This window comes from Tetrao urogallus (genome assembly GCF_951394365.1).
Source record: "Tetrao urogallus genome assembly, chromosome: 2".
Lineage (NCBI taxonomy): Eukaryota > Metazoa > Chordata > Aves > Galliformes > Phasianidae > Tetrao > Tetrao urogallus.
In genome coordinates, this window is record NC_136814.1 from 39,433,141 (window position 1) to 39,454,345 (window position 21,205).

At 43.6% G+C, this 21,205-nt stretch overlaps 1 protein-coding gene across 1 annotated transcript; it reads left to right on the forward strand.

The window, feature by feature from the left end:
- Positions 1-701: 701 nt before the first annotated feature.
- URB2 (URB2 ribosome biogenesis homolog) lies at positions 702-18,493 on the forward strand (the record flags this gene model as incomplete). Its single annotated transcript, XM_079532481.1, has 9 exons — positions 702-827; positions 1,664-1,840; positions 3,728-7,103; positions 8,175-8,335; positions 11,387-11,497; positions 12,424-12,666; positions 13,305-13,395; positions 14,766-14,905; positions 18,296-18,493. 9 exons carry the CDS (start codon positions 702-704, stop codon positions 18,491-18,493), a joined length of 4,623 nt encoding a protein of 1,540 aa, XP_079388607.1.
- Positions 18,494-21,205: the final 2,712 nt, after the last annotated feature.

The window sequence follows — 21,205 nt, forward strand, 5'->3', positions numbered from 1 at the left end:
TTGTGCCGGCCCCCAGCGCTCTCCCGCCGCAGCCCCGTCCGCGCCCGAGGGTCACCCCGCGGCCTCCCCGGGGCCTGCGGGGCCTCCGCCACGAGGCGGCCTCCCCACGCTCGCTCCCGCCGCCGGGCGGCGCCGCTCCGCTCCGCTCCCGGCCCGCCCGCCCGCCCGCTCGCTCGCTCGCTCCCCCCCCCTCCCCCCGGCGCGGCGCGGGCCGCCACTCACTGAGCATCGCAGGCGGAGGCGGCGGGAGGCGGGAGCCGGCCGGCGGGGCCGGGAGCGCTGTCAGTGCGCCCAGCCGCACTGGGCGGGGGCGCCGCCGCTGCCGCCTCCGCTGTGCGCCGCGGGCGCAGCGGCCGGGGTTGCCTGCGGGCCGGCGGCCGGCGGCGGCCTCTCCATGGCTGCCTGACACACGCCGCGGCGGGGCGGGGGCGAGCGGGGCCGGGGAGGCCCGCGCGCAGGCGCCCTCCGGCCGCCAATGGGAGCCAACCGCCCCGTGCCGCCTCCCCGCGCTCGGCGCTCGGCTAGCGGGGCCTGGAGGGCCGGAAGCGGTGTGGGTCGGCCGGCCGGCGGCGTGCGGTGTGGCGAGTGCCGGGCGGGGGTTGGGGGACTGGGGTTGCGAGGTCGCCGCTCTTATCTCCGCCGGACGTTTCGCCCGGCCGCGTTTCTTCTCCGTTCAGCCTCGGGGCCCGTGAGGTGTCCTCATGGCGGCCATCTACTCCGGGGTTCACCTGAAGCTGAAGAGCGCTAGGACCCCATGGGAGGACAAACTGAAGCTCGCTCGCTTCGCGTGGGTTTCCCACCAGTGCTTTCTCCCCAACAAGGAGCAAGTAAGCGTGGTTTGGTAGCAAACGCGGGCAGAACCAGCGTCCCCAGCGGTGATGGGGACGGAGCTGATCTTGAAGGTCTTTACAACTTCGGTGATTCTGTGGTTGTATGAGTCACTAAACCCAGAGCTCGCTGCTTAGAGTGCTCCTGAGTGGTGGTGCGGGCCTAGCTCTACGTGTCCCATGTGCAGAGACTTGCCCTCTCCTTAATTTTTTTTCCCCTTGGCCTGAAGTTCTGGTTTCCCTTGTGTGAGGGCTGCCTCGTGCTGCCCTTCCAGGGCAGAAGCTCGGTGGGAACTGCGCTTTGCACCGCCTGAGAGCAGCTTGAATTCTTTTTATTTTGATTCCTTATAAATTATGGTGTAGCCCTACACCACATTTTGAAATCAGCATTTTAAATCAGTAGTCTTCAGCCTCTTCCAATTTGTAGATCCAAATTCCTAGGCTTCAGTTTTGATGTAGTAAATTTAAACCGGCCATGAAGAGGATATTAAAGTTACCCCATGTATTATCTGTGTTTGCAAGTCTGTGATTTAAAAGATTACCTTTGTTCCTTAGTGTCACCCATTAGCATTGTTGTCTCAGTTGAAGAAGCCGATGAAAGGACTTCAGAGTGTTAACTGTCCCATGAGCACAGGGCCAGCACTGGATTTAGAATTAAATGTCCTAGGATTTAGGTGGTGTCTGAAACCTTCAAAAATAGACTTTTCTGCCCATTCGAACTCTTTCTGCTTGGACATAGAGCTCTTCTCAGGGACTGAATGCTGTAATTGTGATTAGATACTAGTTTTGTCATATTTTCATATTTGTGATTTTTTTTTTTCTCCATTTGTAAACAGGTATTACTTGATTGGGTAAGCCATACATTGGTTTCATACTACAATAAGAAACTTGAATTGGAGGATGAAGTTGTTGAGAAGCTTTGGGCATATCTAGACAATGTTATCCGTAGTAGAAGGCTACAGAATCTTTTGAAGAGTGGGAAGACGATCACTCTCAGCTTTTCAATTGCACAGGTAATGAAAATGATGGGTATTTTGTAATGTACTGAATAGCAATGCGTGTCTCCTACAATATGTGACCTTTCCTCACGGGATAGAGTGTTACATGAAATAAATAATAATTAACCTGATGTTTTTTAGGACCTCTATTAAAAACTCTTCTATTTCTGTTCTGCAATATGGTTTGTATTTGTGTGGAACTAAGACTGAAAAAGGCAGGGGATTCTAATAATAACCTCCAAGTTAATCTGCTCCTCTGTCTTTCACGTCTTCAAACTGTCTGAGTGGGAACTGAATTAAGTATTTAATTCAGGTAAGTAAAGGTTTGTTTCTGTATGGTTTTCTTGTATGTTATTTAATGTTTATATTACCATTTTGCCTAGGAGTCTTAAGAGTGATTTTCCCCTAAATGAGGGGCTCCTCTGTGCAATTGGCATGAGTACTTATGCACTGCTCTGTGCTGTTCAGCGGACCCAGTCTCAGATCTTGCAGCTTTTCATGATGAATCTGAATGAGTTGTCCTTATGATTTCCCCTTCCACTGGGAGCTTAGGGCCCTCTCTCACCCCAATAGACCAGCTTGCAGTGCTGTCATGTCCCTGTTGGTGCATCTCTGGGAGATCTATGTATGCCTGCAGGAGCTTTAACCAGCATTCTTTGGTGTCTGTCTCACCTGTGTTGTGTTTCTGGCCCAGTTCTCCCCAGTTTCTCTTCACTGGAGGAACCTTGCCTGCTAGATACGTGAATCTGGATGCAAATTATTATGCCGTGCTGTTTGTCTCACAGTTTTCCCAAATTAATTTTTAGTTTGCTCACTGTGAATTGCATTAAACCGATTTAGTGGTGGCATCAAATCACTATTGAACTTAATCACTTTGTTATTTTAGCCTCAGATGAAAATCTATGGAGGAGACTTCAGTTACAATTTAACTAAGTTCAGAATTGAACCAGAAAGTCTAACTTATTATTTCAGCATCCTGGTTACAAAAATGATAGAACTCGTGGATGGCTGTTGGAGACAGTCAAAGTGGCTGAAAAAATGACCTCTTCAGTTGTACACTAGTTGGAAGGAAGCATGGGAAAGCAGTCGTTACCTGCTGGAATTGAGTTGTGAAGTACAGAAAATTGTTTGAATGAGAGGGGGAGTGGAGAAAGTGTACTGATTTAACCATGTACCGAATGTGAAGATGTCTGACTGAAGATTGGTTAAGAACTGTAGGCCAGGATGCTATTAAAACTATTTGGAGGTCACAAAAGCGAGCAGATATAAAGGGGAACAAAGGAGAAAATGGGGAGATCAACACAAAGTTTAAGAAAAGAAAGGGAAATGGAAGTTCAAGTTAAACTTGTGTAAGTAAACTTAAGTAAAGTTATTTGGAATTGCGTATCTCTTAAAGAAAAGAGAAGACACTGCTTTAGTTTCCAGGTATTAGCACTGGAAGTTTTGGCTTCTATTGCAATGCAATGATGATATTTAGTCATAGACATTTTTGCTTGTGGTAGACTTCTTGAACCAAAGAAAGTGTGTTATTTATGCTTTTTTGTTTGTTTGTTTGGAACATAATTTGGGGGACTTAGCAAGAAGAGAGGAAATTTTCTCTCCCCTCTCTTTCTGCAGGATTACTATTAGGATGAAATAGTGTATAGCATAGTGTATGCTGTTTCTGGTAACATCTGTACTAAATGAGGGGTTCCTGTGTTGCAAACAAAGCTCACAGTTCTGGCTAGATGAGCTTCTAGTCTGAGACCTCTATGAGAGGCCCAGTAGCAGCTGTTGGCAAGTCCCTGTTCCTTTTTTCTTGCTTCCAGAGCTCACGGAAGAAGTTGTTGGTTCGTTATGATGAGCTTTGTCTTTGTGTACAAAATTGATTGTTTTTTTTTTTCTTTTTCTTTGAACATTCAGGTCATAAATGAAAGATTATCGGAGGCCTGCTCTCAAAAAAACCAGCAAAACCTTGGCTCGGTGCTGAGTTGCTCCAGTGGCATCCTTTCTACTCCTTCACTCTCCATCATTTACACAGCAAAGAGTGAGCTCTTAGTTGACCTCCTCAGCAAGCTCTCTGAGCTGGCATGTCAGCAGCTGGCTTCAGAAGATGCTGTGGGCTCCCAGTTGTTCAGCATCCTCCACCTTACCTTTGTACAGTACCTCCTGATCCAGAGGCAGCAAACCAACCCAAACCGTGTGTTTGGGCAGGTGACAAGCCACTTGTTCCAGCCCTGTCTGCTACTGAGGCACTTGCTGACCACACGGAGCTGGACACAGTCAGATGACAACCACGTGCGTCAGTATTTGAGCAGGGAAATCCGAAATCAAGTAGAGACATTGTTGCAGGCTGGATTATTCCAGCCTGAGCTCTTCTCCTCCTACAAAGAGGAGTTGCTGCCAGAACGGGAACCTCAGGAGAAGAAGAAAGGAGCTTTGAAAAATCTCTTGCTTCCAGTAAACACTGTGCAGACCAAGTTGAGGAGTGGCTTTTGTGAACCTGCCATTCATGGACCAGTTGTGGCTAGTGCAGTGTCCCTGCTGTATAAACTCTTTCTGGACTCATACTGCAAGGCAGAAAACCACCTTGTGTGCTTCCACATGCTTACCAGGCTTTTTGACTGTCTCAGGCTCTCTGGCCTACAGCAGAGTGTGGGACAGGTCACGCTTTCCCCTGCAGACTGGAGCACAGAGCTCCTTGCTTTGGAACAGCTTCTGAACTTGGTGCTTAACAATGATATCTATAACATTGCCAGTGACCGCATACGGCACAAGGAGGTACAGTTTGGGTTTTACTGCAAGCTGGCGCAGATGTTGTTGAGTCACTCCCAGGCTTCCATCCCAGCTTGGTTCAGGTGCCTCAAAGTTTTACTGTCATTAAACCACCTTATAATAGAGCCCGACCTGCTTGATTTAGTGGCCTCTGCTTGGGTTGATGCAAAGGTGTCTGAGCAACGTGCAAAGAAGCCCCAGGAGGCTCTGATCAACACCATGTTTCAGACATACTCCAAGCTGCGGCAGTTCCCACGGCTTTTTGAGGAGGTTCTGACAGTCATTTGCTGGCCAGCTGTCGATGAGCTGAGGCTGCCTGTCTTGTCTGCTGGATTGACAGTGAAACTTCGCGAGTGCCTCCTTGAGCTGCCACCCAACCAGATTCTGGACATTGTGTGTCTCTTAGTGGAGAAATGCCAGCTCCTTATTCCTGCAGTTGAAAGATCTGTTGACATGGCCTTGAAACTGATGTCATTGAGCTCAGTGCTGCACGCTTTTCTGTTCAACATGAGGAGTTTAGATGATGTCACTCCTTCCCCTGTGGTTCTTCGTATGCAGAATCTGCTGGTCAAGATGCAACAAGAAGTAATTTGTCCGCTGATAGAGCTGCTGAAGGCTCCTAGGAGAGAGGAAGAGAAGTCAGACCTTTGGCTAAGAAAGGCCAGTGACTCTGCTCTTCTCCTTGTTTACACTTGGGTTGAGGTAGACACTTTGTTTAGTATTAGCTGCTGTAAATATGTGTCTCCATCAGCTGAAACTGGTGGTGCTACTACTGCCTCTGCTGCAAAGCCCTGGGACATTTCGACTTTCATTCCTGGTGTGGAGGAGCAGTGTTGGGAGAGAGTCATGGAACTTGCAAGTAGTTTTACCTCCACTAGTAAATACTGCTTAGAACTGCTTGCACTTCAGAAAATGAAGATGATTCTAATGCAGACTCAAGCTGACGTACAGGCCCTTCAGCAAGCTGCAGCTTTCATCATAGAGTCTGGGAGAGCTAGCATGAGCAGAGGAGAATCTGAACCATGGGATGGAGATATCTGCGCAATAAATGATCTCACCTACCCCACGGCACACTGTCACCTCGTCATCTCCAACCTGACTATCCTGTTGCCATATATTTCCCTGAAAAATGTACAGGACATTGCAGATGTGCTTTTGGAGACGTTAGTATTGACCAGATCACAGGAAACTGCCACAGACCAGGAGCCTTCCATCAGCATTGGAAAGATCTGCCTCAGTTTGATGCGCAGTTCCTTTCTCCCTGAGATGAAGGTTCTACATTGTGCTTTTCTGACCAGCCTTCTTCATCAGTTCGCGAAGGTGCTGCCCTCTGCTGCTCAGGATTCGGTAGATCTGCCACTTCTGCAGCTGTCTGCAAATGATATCTCTTGGCATGAAGAAATCCTGGGTCCTTGCAAAACGACTGACGCACAGTCAGAAAACAAACAACCAAAAGATGAGCCCAGTTTATCTTGGAAAACTCTGGAGAAGGTTGCCCAGTGTATATTACTGTTAGCAAAAAATAGTTCCCCTGTCATCCTGAAGGAAAGTCAAGTAGAAAGCTGTCTGACTTTGCTGGAAATTACTTCTCTTCTGAAATTAGACAGTCTTCTTCCCTCTGACTGTATCCGGTGTTTTTTATTGTTGCTGTCCCTGATAGCCAATACCAGGACTAGTGCCTCCTGCAGCAAGCTGTTATCGCTGAAGTTTTTAAGTACCTGCTTCCATCTCCTCAGATGTCTGCAAGCTGGCAAGAATGCCAGCTCTGTTTTTAAAGTTTTTCATGCCAGTGATATTCTTGAGGTCATCTTAACGTCCCAGCTTACAGCTAGTAAATCCTTTACTGATACTTTGACTGTTCCTGTTTGGACAGAATATCTCCAGGAAGTCCAAGCCTCTTTGGAACACTTTCTTCAGATGATTGTTGAAAGAAGGCAAAGTGTGAGGCTTAACTTGGAAAAGTTTGTCTCTTTCCTCTCAAGCTGCAAGCCAGATGTTGGTGCAGTGAAAAGCAAATGCAGGAAAAACTGGAATCCCGCAGCTGAGCAATTACTGCTCTTGTCATTCACCACACTGTGTCACGTCCTCACGCTCTGTCTTCAGCAGCAACCAGAAAAGAAGCTGCAATCTACAGACATACTGTCTGCTTTGTTGGAGCCAGTAGTTCAGCAGATGGGAAAAGCTATTGAGCATGGTCTTCAGAGTAACACCCCAAACCACCATTTGCCTGTAGCGTTTATGCCATCTGTCATGACTCTTCTCAAGGCAGATTTGAGCCATGCTGTCAGAAAGGGCTGGCAAAAGAATCCTGAGGAGTCCTGTGCATTTTTGGAGCAATCTCGTGTTAAACTGTACCAAAAGTTTTACTCTCAGATACTGAGAGAGCTGCCCTCTGCAGGAGGTCATCTGCAGTTCCTTCAGTCTGCCTTGCGGTTTTTAGCAGTCTTCTGCTCAGTGCCAGAGCTGTATCCTGGAAAAGAAAATGCAGTCACTGTTGTTTTTGCTATCCAAAAGCTTCTCACTGGTATGAAATCTCCCTTTCTTCGCTTCCATCACTAATTTTGCATGACAGAAGCAAGTTTAAAGCTGCTTATGTAAAATATACAGCTGTTAAAAAATTCTGTACCTGTTTACGTGAGTTAAAGCAGTAGGCTATCCTTTTTTAAAAATGCTTAATAGAAAAATTATCAGGAAGGCCATGTTGTAGTACCTGGACCACAACAGCCGTCTGATCTGATAAGGATCTTCTAGAAATTGTAAACACCTATGGCTTATTCATCTTTTAGTTCTTTATTGCATATTGCACCGAAAGGGAGTATAGCTTATTTGAAAATGTTGTGGAGTTGAGTGCAGGGCACTGTGAGGGCGGGGATTTCATGTTAGGACTAGGAACTATCAGGAGATGTCTATCATTATAACTTTTCTGCTGACTTCTCCTCAATCTGTGCCTAGCTTTCCTAGTGTTAGATTGCTGAAGTGCTTTAACCTGAGGAGATGATTAATCACTGTAAAAAGCTTTTTTTTCTCTCATTTTTTTAATGAATAGATAAGGTATTACATAAATTGAAATATAGATTCCTGTTAAGGAAGACTTTTTTGTCATTGACACAAATCCAGTGGATACTTATAGAACTGAGAAGCAAGCCTTCACAGTAGTCTAAGATGTAAACTCAGGACTGTCTATGTAGTAATAATTGAGCAAGTGAAGAGTATGACTGGTGATCAGTAGAGATCTGAACTTTCTCAGCTTAACGCCCTTGACTTATGATGGCTTTTTGCCCAACGCTTGTAGTACAGCCTGACAGCTTGTGTAGCCCATTTTCTTGGCTTCTGCACAAGCTTTATTGTAGCATTTCCATGTTTCTGAGAGCTTTTTATCAGTATGGTGACTGCTCTGTAAACTCTACGGTAGTGAATACTTGAGAACAGCAATTCATTGCAATAGTGGTGGTGGTGGGGATAAAGGGAATACTTGGGGCCCGTTATAAATGGGTTGAAAAAGTACCCACATTGCTGTTTGAAGTTTTGATTCACCTTGTTTCTACCTGTGGAAGTCTCTGTCTTAGAAACTGAAACTTGCTTGTTCAATGTGCAGGTCCTGCGATCACAATTCAGGTGATTCAAAGTATAGAGGTGGAGCTGACAGAGGTGGTTGTACAGCTACTGGGAAACTGCTCTGCTGAAGAATTTTATGCCATAATGAGGCTTTTGCTGCAGGGACTTGAAATGAGGAACACTTGGCAACAGAAGGCTAAAGTAAGGAATGAGCTCAGTTTATTGTCAAGTTCTTTCTTCAGTTTTCTATAACTTGAAAAAATGTGTTAACTGAATGGCGTCTGCTTAAATATTTTTTCCTCTTTCTGCTTTATGGTTTGGTCAAATTAATTTGTGTGGTTAAAGAGTTTGGTAACTGTGTTGAGGTATGTTATGGACGTGAACTGAGAGAGATGGAGTGTTCATGGAAACTTACTGGAAAAACTTTCTGACCATTTTCATAGAACTATAGAATACTTTGGATTGGAAGGGTCTTTAAAGATCTTCTAGTTCCAACCCACTTCATGGGCAGGGCTGCCACCCACCAGCTCAGGCTGCCCAAAGCCCCATCCAACCTGGCCTTGAATGCCTCTAGGGATGGGGCATCCACAGCTTCTCTGGGCATCCTGTTCTAGTACTTCACATTTCCCCCCTATCATCTTACCTAAATCTCTCCTCTTTTAGTTTAAAACCATTCCCTTGTCCTGTCATTATCCGTCCATGTAAAAAGTTGATGTTTCTCCTGTTTATAAGCTCCCCTGAAGTACTGGAAGATTGCAATGTGGTCTCCCCAGAGCCTTCTTTTCTCTAAACTGAACAAGCTCAGTTTTCTCAACCTTTCTACATAGGAGGGGTGTTCCAGCCCTCTGATAATCTTCATGGCCCTTCTCTGGACCTTCCTACAGCTCATATCTTTCTTGTATCCGGGGCCCTGTACTCTTGATGGGGCCTCATGAGGGCAGAGTAGAAGGGGATAATCCCCTCCCTCTCTCTTCTGGCCACTCTGGATGCAGCCCAGGATACTGTCTGGGCTGCACACTGTTGGCTTATGACAAACTTTCCATCCACCAAGTTCTTCTCTGCAGGGCTGCTGTCTATGAATTCTTCTCCCAGTCTGTACACGTATCTGGGATTGCTTCAACCCAAGTGCAATACCTTGCACTTCACCCTGTTGAATCTCATTAGATTCACATAGGCCCGCTTCTCAGGTTTGTCCAGGTCCCTCTGGATGGCATCCCTTAGTTCTGTTGTGTCAACTGCACCACTCAGCTTGGTGTCGAGAGTACACTCAATCCCACTGTCTCTATCATTGATAAAGAACACTTGTGTGTTGAAGAACACTTGTCCCAAGATGGACTCATGGAGGGCACCACTTGTGACTGGCCTCCAGCTAGACATAGAGCTGTTGACCACAAGATTCTGGCTGCAACAATCCAATCTTTATCCATTGAGTAGTACAGCCTTCAAATCTATATCTCTACAATTTAGAGAGAAGGTGCAGGATGACGTCAAAGCCAGATGATATCAGGTGCCCTTCCTTTGTCTGCTACTACCATAATTTCATTAAAGGAGACTACTAGATTGATCAGGTATGATCTCCCTTTGTGAAGCTATGCTGGCTGTCTTGGATCACCTCTTCATCTTGTGTATGCCATTATCTCTCTTCTAGGAGGATCTGCTCCATGATTTTCCCAGACACAGACATGAGGTTCACCAGCCAGTAGTTTCCTGGGTCTTCTTTTCTCCCTTTCTTAAAAATGGGAATGATATTTCCTTTTGTCCAGTCACTGGGGACTTCACCTGGCAACCATGACTCCCAAATATGACGGAGAGTGACTTGGTGTCCATATCAGCCAACTCCTTCAGGACTTTGGGATGCATGTCATCCAGACTCATATGGACTTGTTCACGTTCAGCCTCAACAGGTGGTCTTGAACTTGCTCTTTGCTTACATTAGGAAGGATTTTTCTCCTCCAGCTGCTGCCTAGAAGTTCAGGGACACAAGAAATTTGGGTAGCCTGACTGCCAGGAGTGACTGAGGCAAAGAACTCGTTGAGTCCCTCAGCCTTCTCCATGTCTGTTGTAACAAATTCTCCCTTGTCATTTATCAGAGAGGGTATGCTCTCCTTGGACTGACTCTTCTGATCAGTATACTTGTAGAATCCCTACTTGTTATTTTTTTCCTTGCTAAGTGTGGTTCCACTTTAAAGACTCAGTAGCCTTAATTCCATGTATTGTCAACAGAAATCACATCTGTGATGCTGAAGATTTCTGCCATGCTGAATCTTTTCTTTTACTTGCTGATTAGAGGTCTTCTAGAACAGGCATTTAGCAGTCCGTGAGGTTAACTACTGCTTGTCTGTGACTCTCCTTAACAGGTTTAAATACATTATTTTTTAAAATGATAGTAGTTTTGAATAAAACAGAGGCTGCACTCATGCCTTTGGTATTTGTCTCTAAAATGACTTTTGCTTTGTAATAGTAATATTACTACTCAAAAAATACTACTCAGTAGCTTTTTACTGTGCCTTTCTCCACAAAAGCTTAAGCAGCAGTGGTAACACATGGAATACTTCAGGCTAAAAAGCCAGCTGCACCCTCCATAGAAAGCTCAGTGATTTGAGATGAAGACTTGAATTAAACTTAGGAGTTATCTGATTGTCTTTTTTCTCAGAAGTAGACATGAATATGCCACTTCAATTCTTGATGGCTGTTTGAAAGTACATCTGGAATTCCTGTATATGCATGTGAGTCTACCCACCTGAGTGCATATAAGCACTGGAATACATATGTAAGTGCTCCAAGGTTGATATACAGTGATAAGACCATTTTGGTTTGTAGTGTGTTTCTTTATTTGGTTTGTCAAAACCAGATTTCTTTTTTTTACACAAACAAAAGTCTTGCTGTGAAATGCAGCATTCTTAGTATATCTTAGTATACCAGTGTCCCTATACTCCTCTGGCTTCCTTCTGCTATGTAGTGGCTGCTAAGAAAGACTTTCCTTTCTTAAAAATCACTTCAACCTTTTCATACAGTAAGTTGATTCTAAATGTAGTAGGCTGTACATTTGGGCTTGTGCTGCTCAGCACACTGAATTTCATTGAGCTGGTAATTATTTTGCTATTTCCAGAGGGCTGTGCTCGTGGAAGGACTTTCATGTGTCAAGGCTCTGGTGATGCTCAAAACTGTCACAGCCCTTGAAAGAGCTCTTTTGTGCTTGAAAGGAACCAGTGCACCTTGTACCATGACTGATTGTCAATCTGCTTTCTGCAGGAAGTATTGTCAGCTATTACACTAATCAAATTGTTGCTGAGCTGCCCATTAAGTGGAGACAAAGAGAAAGCTTTCTGGTTTGCCAGCCCACAGATAATCACAGCTTTAGCCGTAAGTATCTATTTATTGTAACTTCATTACCTATCCCTTTTATTTGTTGGAGTCCGTAGTAATTGAATCTGTAACATGCACAAAGGAATACTGGAACAAAAAGGTATTCATACCACATTCGCTGGTACTGTCTTGTGTAAATCTTTTCTCACTGCTGTCTGGTAAACCTCCTCCTGTGTGTAAGTCATCCACTTCTTATTTTTAATAATTTTCCTGGGACTGCAGTGTGTAATCTGGAGCTTGGAAGATGCTTGTTAGGCTGCAGAGAGAGACTCTGGATCTCCTGTCCTTCTCCTTCCTGTATAAAGGAGGAGGAAACCATCAGCTGTATGTCACAGAAAAAGCTAACAGCAGCAAAACAAACAGACAAAAGAATGAATATGCTTATATTAAAAAATTCACTGATTTTAGAATAGGAAACTTAACTGACAGTAATAAAATTCAGGCTTTATGTCCTTGACTGTGCAGCATCCAAACCTAGTTATATAGGTATTTTTTCTTCTATGGTGATTATGTGTCTCTATCTGGACCACTATTTGTCAGATGCTGGCTCTACAGTGCTGGGAAACAGAATGTGCAATTTCTGCTCTTCCTCTGCATGCTTGCGGAAGAGAGAACTGGATCAATGCACTCATGTGAGGAAGTGTAAAGAAATGCTGGCTACTGTAGTGTAGAGTAGTCCACTTTATCAGGAGGCTGGGAAATAGTTACAATTCCACATTATAGCAGTGCTCACCTGAAAAACATCACATGCATCCTCTGTTCAGGATGCAGTTACAGCAAAATCGCTGAAAATGAAGGAGTCTCTCTGCAATCTAGCTTGCACCAGTCTAGTTCTAATGACTCAAGTCAAAGTACTGTGGTTCTCTGCTTTTTGAATGCTTATGAAAGGTGGCTGACACATTCTTTCTCTGTTTCTTGTGTAGCTGCAAACCAAAGAGGCCTGTCAGGACCAGTCATTGACTTCCAACATAGTTGTACCTATTCTAAAGACTGCAGCAGCTCTACTAAGGCAAGGAGAAAGGGTTCTCTTGAATCCGCACCATGTGGCGTTGGCATTCAGCATCCTCCTAACAGTCCCTCTGGATCATCTGAAGATAGAGGACTATGAGAATGTCTTTCTGGGAGTCCATGAAGTGCTGTTTTCTATTGTGCAGTGTCACCCAAAGGTATATCTCTGAGGTGGTGGGAGAAGGAAGGAAAAAGCAGAAGCTGATGATGAGAAACTTTTAAGAGTTGTCTTGATATTATTTGTCCTGCTTGAGTGAAAGTGCTTTGTACCACTTTTCATGTAAGAACCTCAAAATCACATCACTTCAATTACTACTCTGCTGTCTTATGCTTGCTTTGTGAGCTGTCAGCAGCAGATTGCTTTTCCAGCAAGGTAATGTGCCTTTGCTAAAAGCCTGTGGTAAAAGCTGCCTATCCAGACTCTTTTCAGTGTTCCTGAACCCTGCATTCTCTGAGTATGACTACACAGCTTCTCCACCAGCAAGTGCAAATTCCCTACATATGGGAGTACAAATTCAAATGTTGCTTTACGAGAGATGGAGTAACTCTAATGTGATGTTTGCTCATTATTTATATTTGAATATGCTCATGAGTGTAGACCTGCTCTAGGATTCTCATCTGCTGGAGTCTACTGATGAAGAATGTGAAGATAGTCTTTGCTCCTGATATCTGTATAAGCCACATAGTTTCCTTCTCAGGAATTAATTTCCCTCTTACTATGGAATGTTATACACATCTGTCCTTGCCACACACTTTACCACATAATCTCAGGTGTTTTTACTTCATGTCTTTGCAGGTGATGTTGAAAGCTGCACCATCGTTTCTGAACAGTTTTCATCGTCTGGTTGCTTCTGTCATGGTTGAAGGACGTCAGAGAGGGGACAGAGGTGTCATATCTCTTCTTCTTTCATACTGTATATGTACACTATAATTGTGTATATGCTGCGAGAGGAGATGCAGGACAGGGCAGTCTGGCAACAGATGAAAAGTCCTCTAAACCTACTCATGGCATTGAAACCATTAGCCCTGTCTGTCCTTTATGTAAATTTGAGGATTAGTTTTATAGTGTACTGCACATGTAAAGATAAATGGAGCTCCTGTGAAGCTGCATCCAGGCAGTACTTTTGGGGGAATAAGGTGTTCCTCGCTGTCTGGCAGGTGATCAGCGTGCAGTAAGACTTGCTTTACCCAATTTCTACTCTTCCTATTAAGTGATACAAACACTTTATAGGAAGGGGGCTGTGAACTCAGCTGATACATACTAGCACACCTGAATAAGAGTCCTGAACTGGTCCTGCTGAATGTAGCTTCTTGAGGCTGAAACTGTTTACTATGGACCTGAATATTTAGCAGTTTAAGTTAAGCGTGCAGCCAAGACATTCAAGTTACTGGGGCTGAGTATCTTAAAATTAAATAAAATATAGACACTTTACTGGAAATTGTTGAAGAATTCACATTGACCGTAAAGCATGAGTGTCAAAGTAACTTAGTGAAGGATGTTCACAGTCCTGTATTTTTGTGCTGGCCAGAACACAAATACCCTGTCATTAATCATGGTAATGCTTTGAAGCAAATTGACTTGATGGCTGGCAACTTACCATGTCACAGCTCTCTACTGATGTCCTATAAGTTGTTCCATGTTCGGTTTTATCTCAGCTGATGTGTGTTGCCCACAACTATTTGTGTCTGTGTGTTAATACTCATATATATGCATGATGTGTAGATTTCCCTTCTTCCTTGTTTGTATTGGTTCTTCTCATTCACTGCCTACTGAAAGAGTGAACTCTCAGGTGATCTCTCCAGTCTCACTTTAATATCTCTAGTGCTGTGGCTTCTGCTCTTATATTTCACCTAATAAATGTCATCAGAGAGCTTTCTTACTGTGCTATTTCTAAGAGATGTCTTCTGATTTTCTACCAGGTAGAGAATATCGCTTCCTAATCTCCTTATTTTCCCTGGTGTTTGCTGGGTTTGAATCATGGCAGGGACGATAGCTGCTGCTTTCAACTCTTCAGCATATCTGACAGATACCTCTTATATTGCAGTGTGTGTGGAGTTAGAATTAGTGTGCTCTTACAAATCTGCCATTGGAAGAGATGTATGTGGCGTGTTGTGAGGGTGTGGGGGGACCTCTGAGCTGTGGCTTTTCAAAAAAAGATAAAATGAATAAGCTGGCGTTGGCTTTGTGCGTGAGTTTGTTTTTTTTAAGGCATTTTTTACACTTGAATAACAGATTGCAACTTGCTTTCTTTTTTAGGCAACACAGATGAATTTGAAGTTATACTGAAATGTGCACACCTTGTGGAACGGATGTATAGTCACATTGCTGCAAAAACAGAGGAATTCACTTTGTTTTCTGCTTTCATTGTGGCTCAGTATGTGACAGAATTGCAGAAGGTAACATGTTCTGTTTTGAAAGTGCCATGGTATTGGCATATGCCTTGTATGGATACAGTTCTGATCCAGACTTATTTTGAGCAAGAGTTCCTGAGGATCTTTCTTACCCAACTCCTAACAACTTTATAAAAGGGTGGGGTCTAGCTTCTCACAAGACCTACATTCAGATTGCTATTCTCTCCAACGTAATGAATTTAGATTTCACCAGGATTTGAATGCTACATGCATTGTCAGTACCTGCTAATTATTTGTGGCTCTAGTCTGGACATGGAGAAAAATACACAGATTAATTTTATTACATTTTTTTCTGTGGTAAGAAGACTATCTGATGCTATGACCACTTCAGGACTCATAAAAAAAAACAAAGCATATTACTAAGGGCATTATCCAAATGCCATTTGAACACTGACAGGCATGGGGCATCAACCATTTCGTTAGGAAAGCTGTTCCAGTGTTTTACCCCCCTCCACCTACCATGATAAAGAACTTTTTCCTAGTAGCTGATCTGAACCTCCACTAAAACCTGATACCTCATCTGAACCTCACATTCTTTTGAAAGCCAGTTTTGCCATAAAAAAATTTATGGTCAGAGGACCTGCACGAGAGATGCCATTTTTGTGCACAGTCCCTCAACGGGGAGCTTATAAACAGGAGGGCAACCAACTTTTTATGTGGGCGGGTAGTCGTAGGAGAAGGGAGAATGGCTTTAAATAAAAGGGGAGGTTTAGATTAGATGTTGGGGTAAATTTTTCACTTATAGGGTGCTGAGGCACGGGCACAGGCTGCCCAGAGAAGCTGTGGATGCCCCATTCCTGGAGGCATTCAAGGTTAGATTGTATTGGGTCCTGGACAGCCTGATCTATTAGAAGATTTCTGGGGACTGGAACCAGATGATCTTTAAATTCCCTTCCAACCTAAGCCACTCTGTGAAAAAACTAGGGATGAATTAAGACTAGTTCTGTTCTATTGAACTAGCTCTGAGCTTCACTGAATTTTGTTCACCGCTGGATGTAGAGCCTTTACTCAGAGTGAAGCCTGGCTTGAACTATCAAATGACCTTTCAAGTTAGAAGCTTGAGTACAGTCTTGTGAGACTTCTAGGAAAGTTTTGTGTAAATCCTTTCGCTGATGAATGAGAAGTGGTGGATGATAGTTGAAGCTGCAGATTGGAATATATGCATGGAACCTATGGATGTGGAAAAGTGAATTTGTGTAGTGAACTACAGGAAGCTGTGACAAAGGAGTCTTTTCAGTCTCTGACAGAACAAGTAGGTGATGATTTGTTTCACCATTAAACTGGTGAGAATTGATGGATATCAGAGGAAAGGGCGGACTCAGCATGCTAGTCTTGAAGAAATGCATAGATATATTTTATGTTGCTCTGCAGAGGGAGGGAAAAAAATACTTTAACTGTTTATCTCATCAAAGTCTATTTGAGTGGCTTTTAGCCTATGTCTGAAGACCTTGAGTGGTCTATGAAAGGTAAATGAGAAAAACATATTAAATTTAAGTTCTTATGTGGGTATCTGCACACTGACTTGAACCCTTTTAAAAATGTGCAAGCTAAAACTTACAATAGCTACTGGCCCAAACACTTTTTCCCAATGTAGTTGTGTAGTAGTTCCCTCAGTGCTTCCTTTATACCAGGAAATAAATACCCTAGTGAATTGTTTTGCTATAACCTAAAATGTTTCCTTGCTAGAGTGGTTGGCATCAATAGCCACTTACACACTGTTGACCATGCTTTTCCCTTTTTGTGTATGAACTCTTGCTTGAGTCAGCAACAGGGAAAAGCCTCTTCATGCTCTTAATGTCTCACATCAGGTGCTCTGTAATGCTTGACAAATTGCTTGTGCTAACTATATAGACCATAAAACACTTACAAGCGTAATTAACTGCCAGTTAGTAGTGGCATCTGTTTAAATCTTTGCTTCTGCTTCCCACAGCATCATTGGAGGGTGTTTATAGGAAACTGCACTGCAAAGCAAGAATGGTCCAAATAAGCCATGGGTACAGCCTAATGATGTGAAGGATGTAAACTCTGGGGTACCTGCTTGTCCCAAGTGGCACGTCTCATCTACAGTGCCAGTATCTGTGGGTTTCCCTGTCCTCCTCAGCTCTAGGAAGGAAAAGATAAATCCAATGCATTCACTGGGAGCTGCAGTGCACAACTGTTCTGTTATTTCTCTTTATCACACACTGAAGTAACATCCTTTACAAACCTCCTAGTAGATCAGCTGTCAAAATTTTGGATGTGCAGACTCTTCAGGGTCATAGATCAAAAGAAAGACATATGTGCTTTAATGCCCACTGTATGTTTTTTTCCCAGCTATGTTGGCAGCTCTAATAAAATGTATTAGCTGTTTTGTGTTTAGGGCAGAAAGAGCAGGATCCTGTCACAGTGATTAGGAGTGCACTTCATTAGTGGAAAGTTTATTAGTTGCCTCAGGAAGAAAGAAGTCTGAATTTTAATGACAGCCTTTATGTAATTTTCATTAGGCCTGGAGTGCAGAGGCTTAGGTCTGGAGGCATAAAGCTAATTTTAGGATTCAGCAAAGATAAGATACAATTCTGTGGCAAAAATAATGTGGTTATGCCAGAGGCCAGCACTGCAGAAGGCAGCGAGGCATTTAGCAAGTGATTTGTGAGCACAGGACAAATTCCAGTTTGCCTGAAGCACCAGAGGGCTTTGGAGTTGTCCTCTTTGTAGTGCGTTGTTCTGCTGGCTGTGGCGTTAAGCAGAAGGAATGTCAAAAGCAGGGCACTGAATCCTTGCTAGTATTTCCAGTTCTCCCTTCAGCTTCCTGCATGATGAGGTACTTGATTTCCAATATTAGATCAAGGAAATTCATGTGTCGCGAGCTTTTGGAGGACTTCTTTTATTAAAGCTTATATCTTGAAATCCTCAGATACAAATTGCTAGAGTATATCCAGTTGGTAAGTTATGGCTACCCAACATGAATCATAGAGTAGCCTAAAGTTGGTGCTTGTTTGATACTGGAATATAGTAGCATACAGCCAATAAGATGTACAGAACCTATTGAAATATGTAATCCAGAGCAAATATTTTAGGGTTTTCTCATTACACTTTTTCTGCTGAGGAGTTTTCATATGATTCCAGAGATGATCAGTGTCTTTGCCGCTGCAGCAGTGCATATAGTAGCAGTCGTATGCATTTTACTGCAAAGGGCATGCTTGTTCTGCAAAACATATTTGCAAAAATCAGGAAAATATTGAATAAGATGACCCTTCAGATTGTATTTAATGGACTATTCCAGATGGTCAGATGCATTGAATAAGATGTTGTCAGCACTTAATGTACACCCACAATGGGAAGGGTGTTTTCTTGCCTTTTTGTCCTTAAGTCTAATGCATTTTTTTCCTCTTGTAGGTAACTTTGCACCCGGCTGTGAAGAAACATCTCACAGAGGGGATATATCACATCCTTGACCTTTGCATTGATCAGGACATCAAATTCTTAAATGCATCGCTGCCAGCAGGTGTAAGGGAGGTCTTTAAGGATCTGTACAATGATTACAACCACTACCACAAAGCAAAAAAACAGGGGGAGGAAAAGTTCACTGCATGATAAATTCTGTCCTGTGCCACATAATCAGTTATGAAGTGATCTTGCAATGTGCAGAAAATCCTGTTTTTTGTGACCAACCTTTGTAAGGGGGCATGGGGAGGGAAAATAGCCCCACTCTGTGCACGAGTGGCAGAACTGCTGCACCTGTGCATGCCCCATGTGAACCTGCTGGGAGAATGCTGCAGACTGGCTGCAGATCTCAGGTTTCAGGCTTTGACACATCATGTGACTTCTCTGTGGAAGCAATAGTTTGGTGTAAAAGCCCGCGAGGGCTATAATTCACAAATACGGTAAGCAGAATTAAAGCAGTTAGAATACGTATTTTTATATGCTGTAACTTTACATTTTTGTACTGAAGAACTTTGTGAATGCTATATAGCTGTTGAAATACTGTGGAAATACATGTTTTCAAAATTCTTTACTGTATCTTCTTACTTGGTTGGTTTTGCGTTGAGTCCAGCCCTGAGCAGCCTTGTCTGACCTACTGAGATTCCTTCCCATCAGAATCACCTTGTGATCCTCTTGATAATCAGAAAGACTGACAACTTAGGGCTTTGGTCAATTTACTATCATAAAGCAGTTAACAGTTATCTGAGCTGTGGTGGCCCTCACTGTGCATTATTAGCTTGTGACAAACTCTACATATCAAGACCTATCTGAGACCTCTTTGGTCTAAGCTGAGCCCTGTTGCTTTGCTTTCACTCAATGATAAAAGCAAGCCCTTATTGCAACTCAGCTGACACTAATAAGCTGTGGTAAATTAATCATAATTGAGCTTGTAGGAAGATTTATCAAATAAATTTCATTAGCCAAACTACAGAATTTTATTACGTTGAAAATGGTGCAGACTAAAATCTGAACTTTTTCGTAAAACAGGCTTCACATATGTATACAACAAGAACTCATTACTCAGAAATGATAATCTCCCTTAGATTATAGGGTGGACAGGGGAGGAATGGAATGTACTTGGCTAGGCTGGTAATGTTCTTCATAGCAGCTCCTCTGGTGTTGGGCTTCCCATTTTTGTTTAGAAGTGTTGGTAACGTGCTGCTATTTTGGATGTTACTGAATGGTGCTTGCAAGCATTGAAGGCTTTCTCTCCAGGCTTCTTACTGGGAATGCAAGGAGCACTATCTCTGGTCCAGAGGATGACATTTAGCTGGCACAGGAGGGTCTGTGTGGCAAAAATGGAGAACGTGAGCAGGGCTGAGGGACAGATGAAGGAGTTGGAAGGGCAGTTACTGCTGCATTAAACTCCTGGGGCTGTGGGACAGTAAAGTGGTTTCAGAAGGGAAATGTGTTTGAGCTGGGCTGAGCTAAACGGGCTCTGAGGGAGGAGGGCTGCTAGTAAAAAGGGGGTGGTTATGGACAGTGGGAGAGGATCTGGAAAGAGCGGTGAAAAAAAGGAGAACTATGTTTCAAGCGGGGGAGGAAGGAAGTGAGGTAGCAGCTCTGGTTTGCAAGTGTCAGGGCTCCCTTGATGTAGCCATATGGTTGCAAGCCACGCATGCAACTTAAAAGCTCCTGTGTGCAGACCACAGAGTAAATAACATCTTACTCATCACTGTACAGGAGGTAAACTACTTGGTATCAGTTTTATTTCAGCAATATTAACTCTTCAATTATTCTAAATTCTATCTTGGCTTGGAAATGAAAATGTGTAGCTGCCTTATGTGGGCACTGGTGACGAAAATAGCAGTCTTGCTATCAATAGGACACAGGGCTTGAATGAATGCAAAATGAAAACCCTGCCACAATTAAACCTTTATTTCAAGTGTGCTATGTGATCACAGCTTATCCCACAGTCTTCTTCCGTCTCCAGCCTGACCATCAAAATTCTCAAACACAAAGCAGTATTGCAGTGTAGGAGTTACAAAGGGGTTAAAAATAAGACAGTATTTCATTTGCCAATCCCATCTCTTTGTCCAAGAGCTGCTCTGGGTTTTTTAGCTGGCATAAATTAAATAATTGGCATAGGACCACGTGCTGAGAAAGCAGGCTTTGTTGCACAGTACGCTCCCGTTGGGGTGCAGTGTTCCTCTTTTGTCACACGATGGAGCCATCCTGCAGAGATACAAAGATACCACAGGAAATCCTATAGTTTCAAAGTCATCTTTCTCCTAGACTGCTAGCTCTGAGCACCAGGCAGCTGGAGGACTTGCAAGAAGCAAACTAAAGGACTGGATATCATCCTTCCTTCCAGCCAAGCATTAATTGCATGGTCTTTGCAGTTACCATGGACAGATTTCTAACTGTTGATGCAGTGCATCTTTTCCGAGGGCTTCTCTCAGTGCTGCTTTGCTAACAGGAATCCTTCCTGTAGGCAGGCTGGTACATCAGGTCCCAGTGGCTGTGCCACATGCACGGTGTGTGCCTTGGTTGTGGTGGCGGTCATTTTGGCCCGGGTTTGTCATTTGTACTTGAGCATGGCTCTGCTATGCCAAAACTAACTCAAATGTGAAATAAGAGACACAACGGACAAGAAAAACAGCTATGACTGTCAAAGATTATGCTGGTTTTATATATCCCATATTTTTATGTAGCTGCTGTGAAAATCAGCAGATTTTTCTGCTTATCAGAGGGTAATGCTTGATGCTTAATTTATCTTGCTATATAGGATAGAAATGACAAAAAATGGTGCAGGAGGGCAGAAATTATTCTGCTGGTTCAGAAAAAAATGACTTCTTTCTTACCTTTCGAGAGGAGACAATG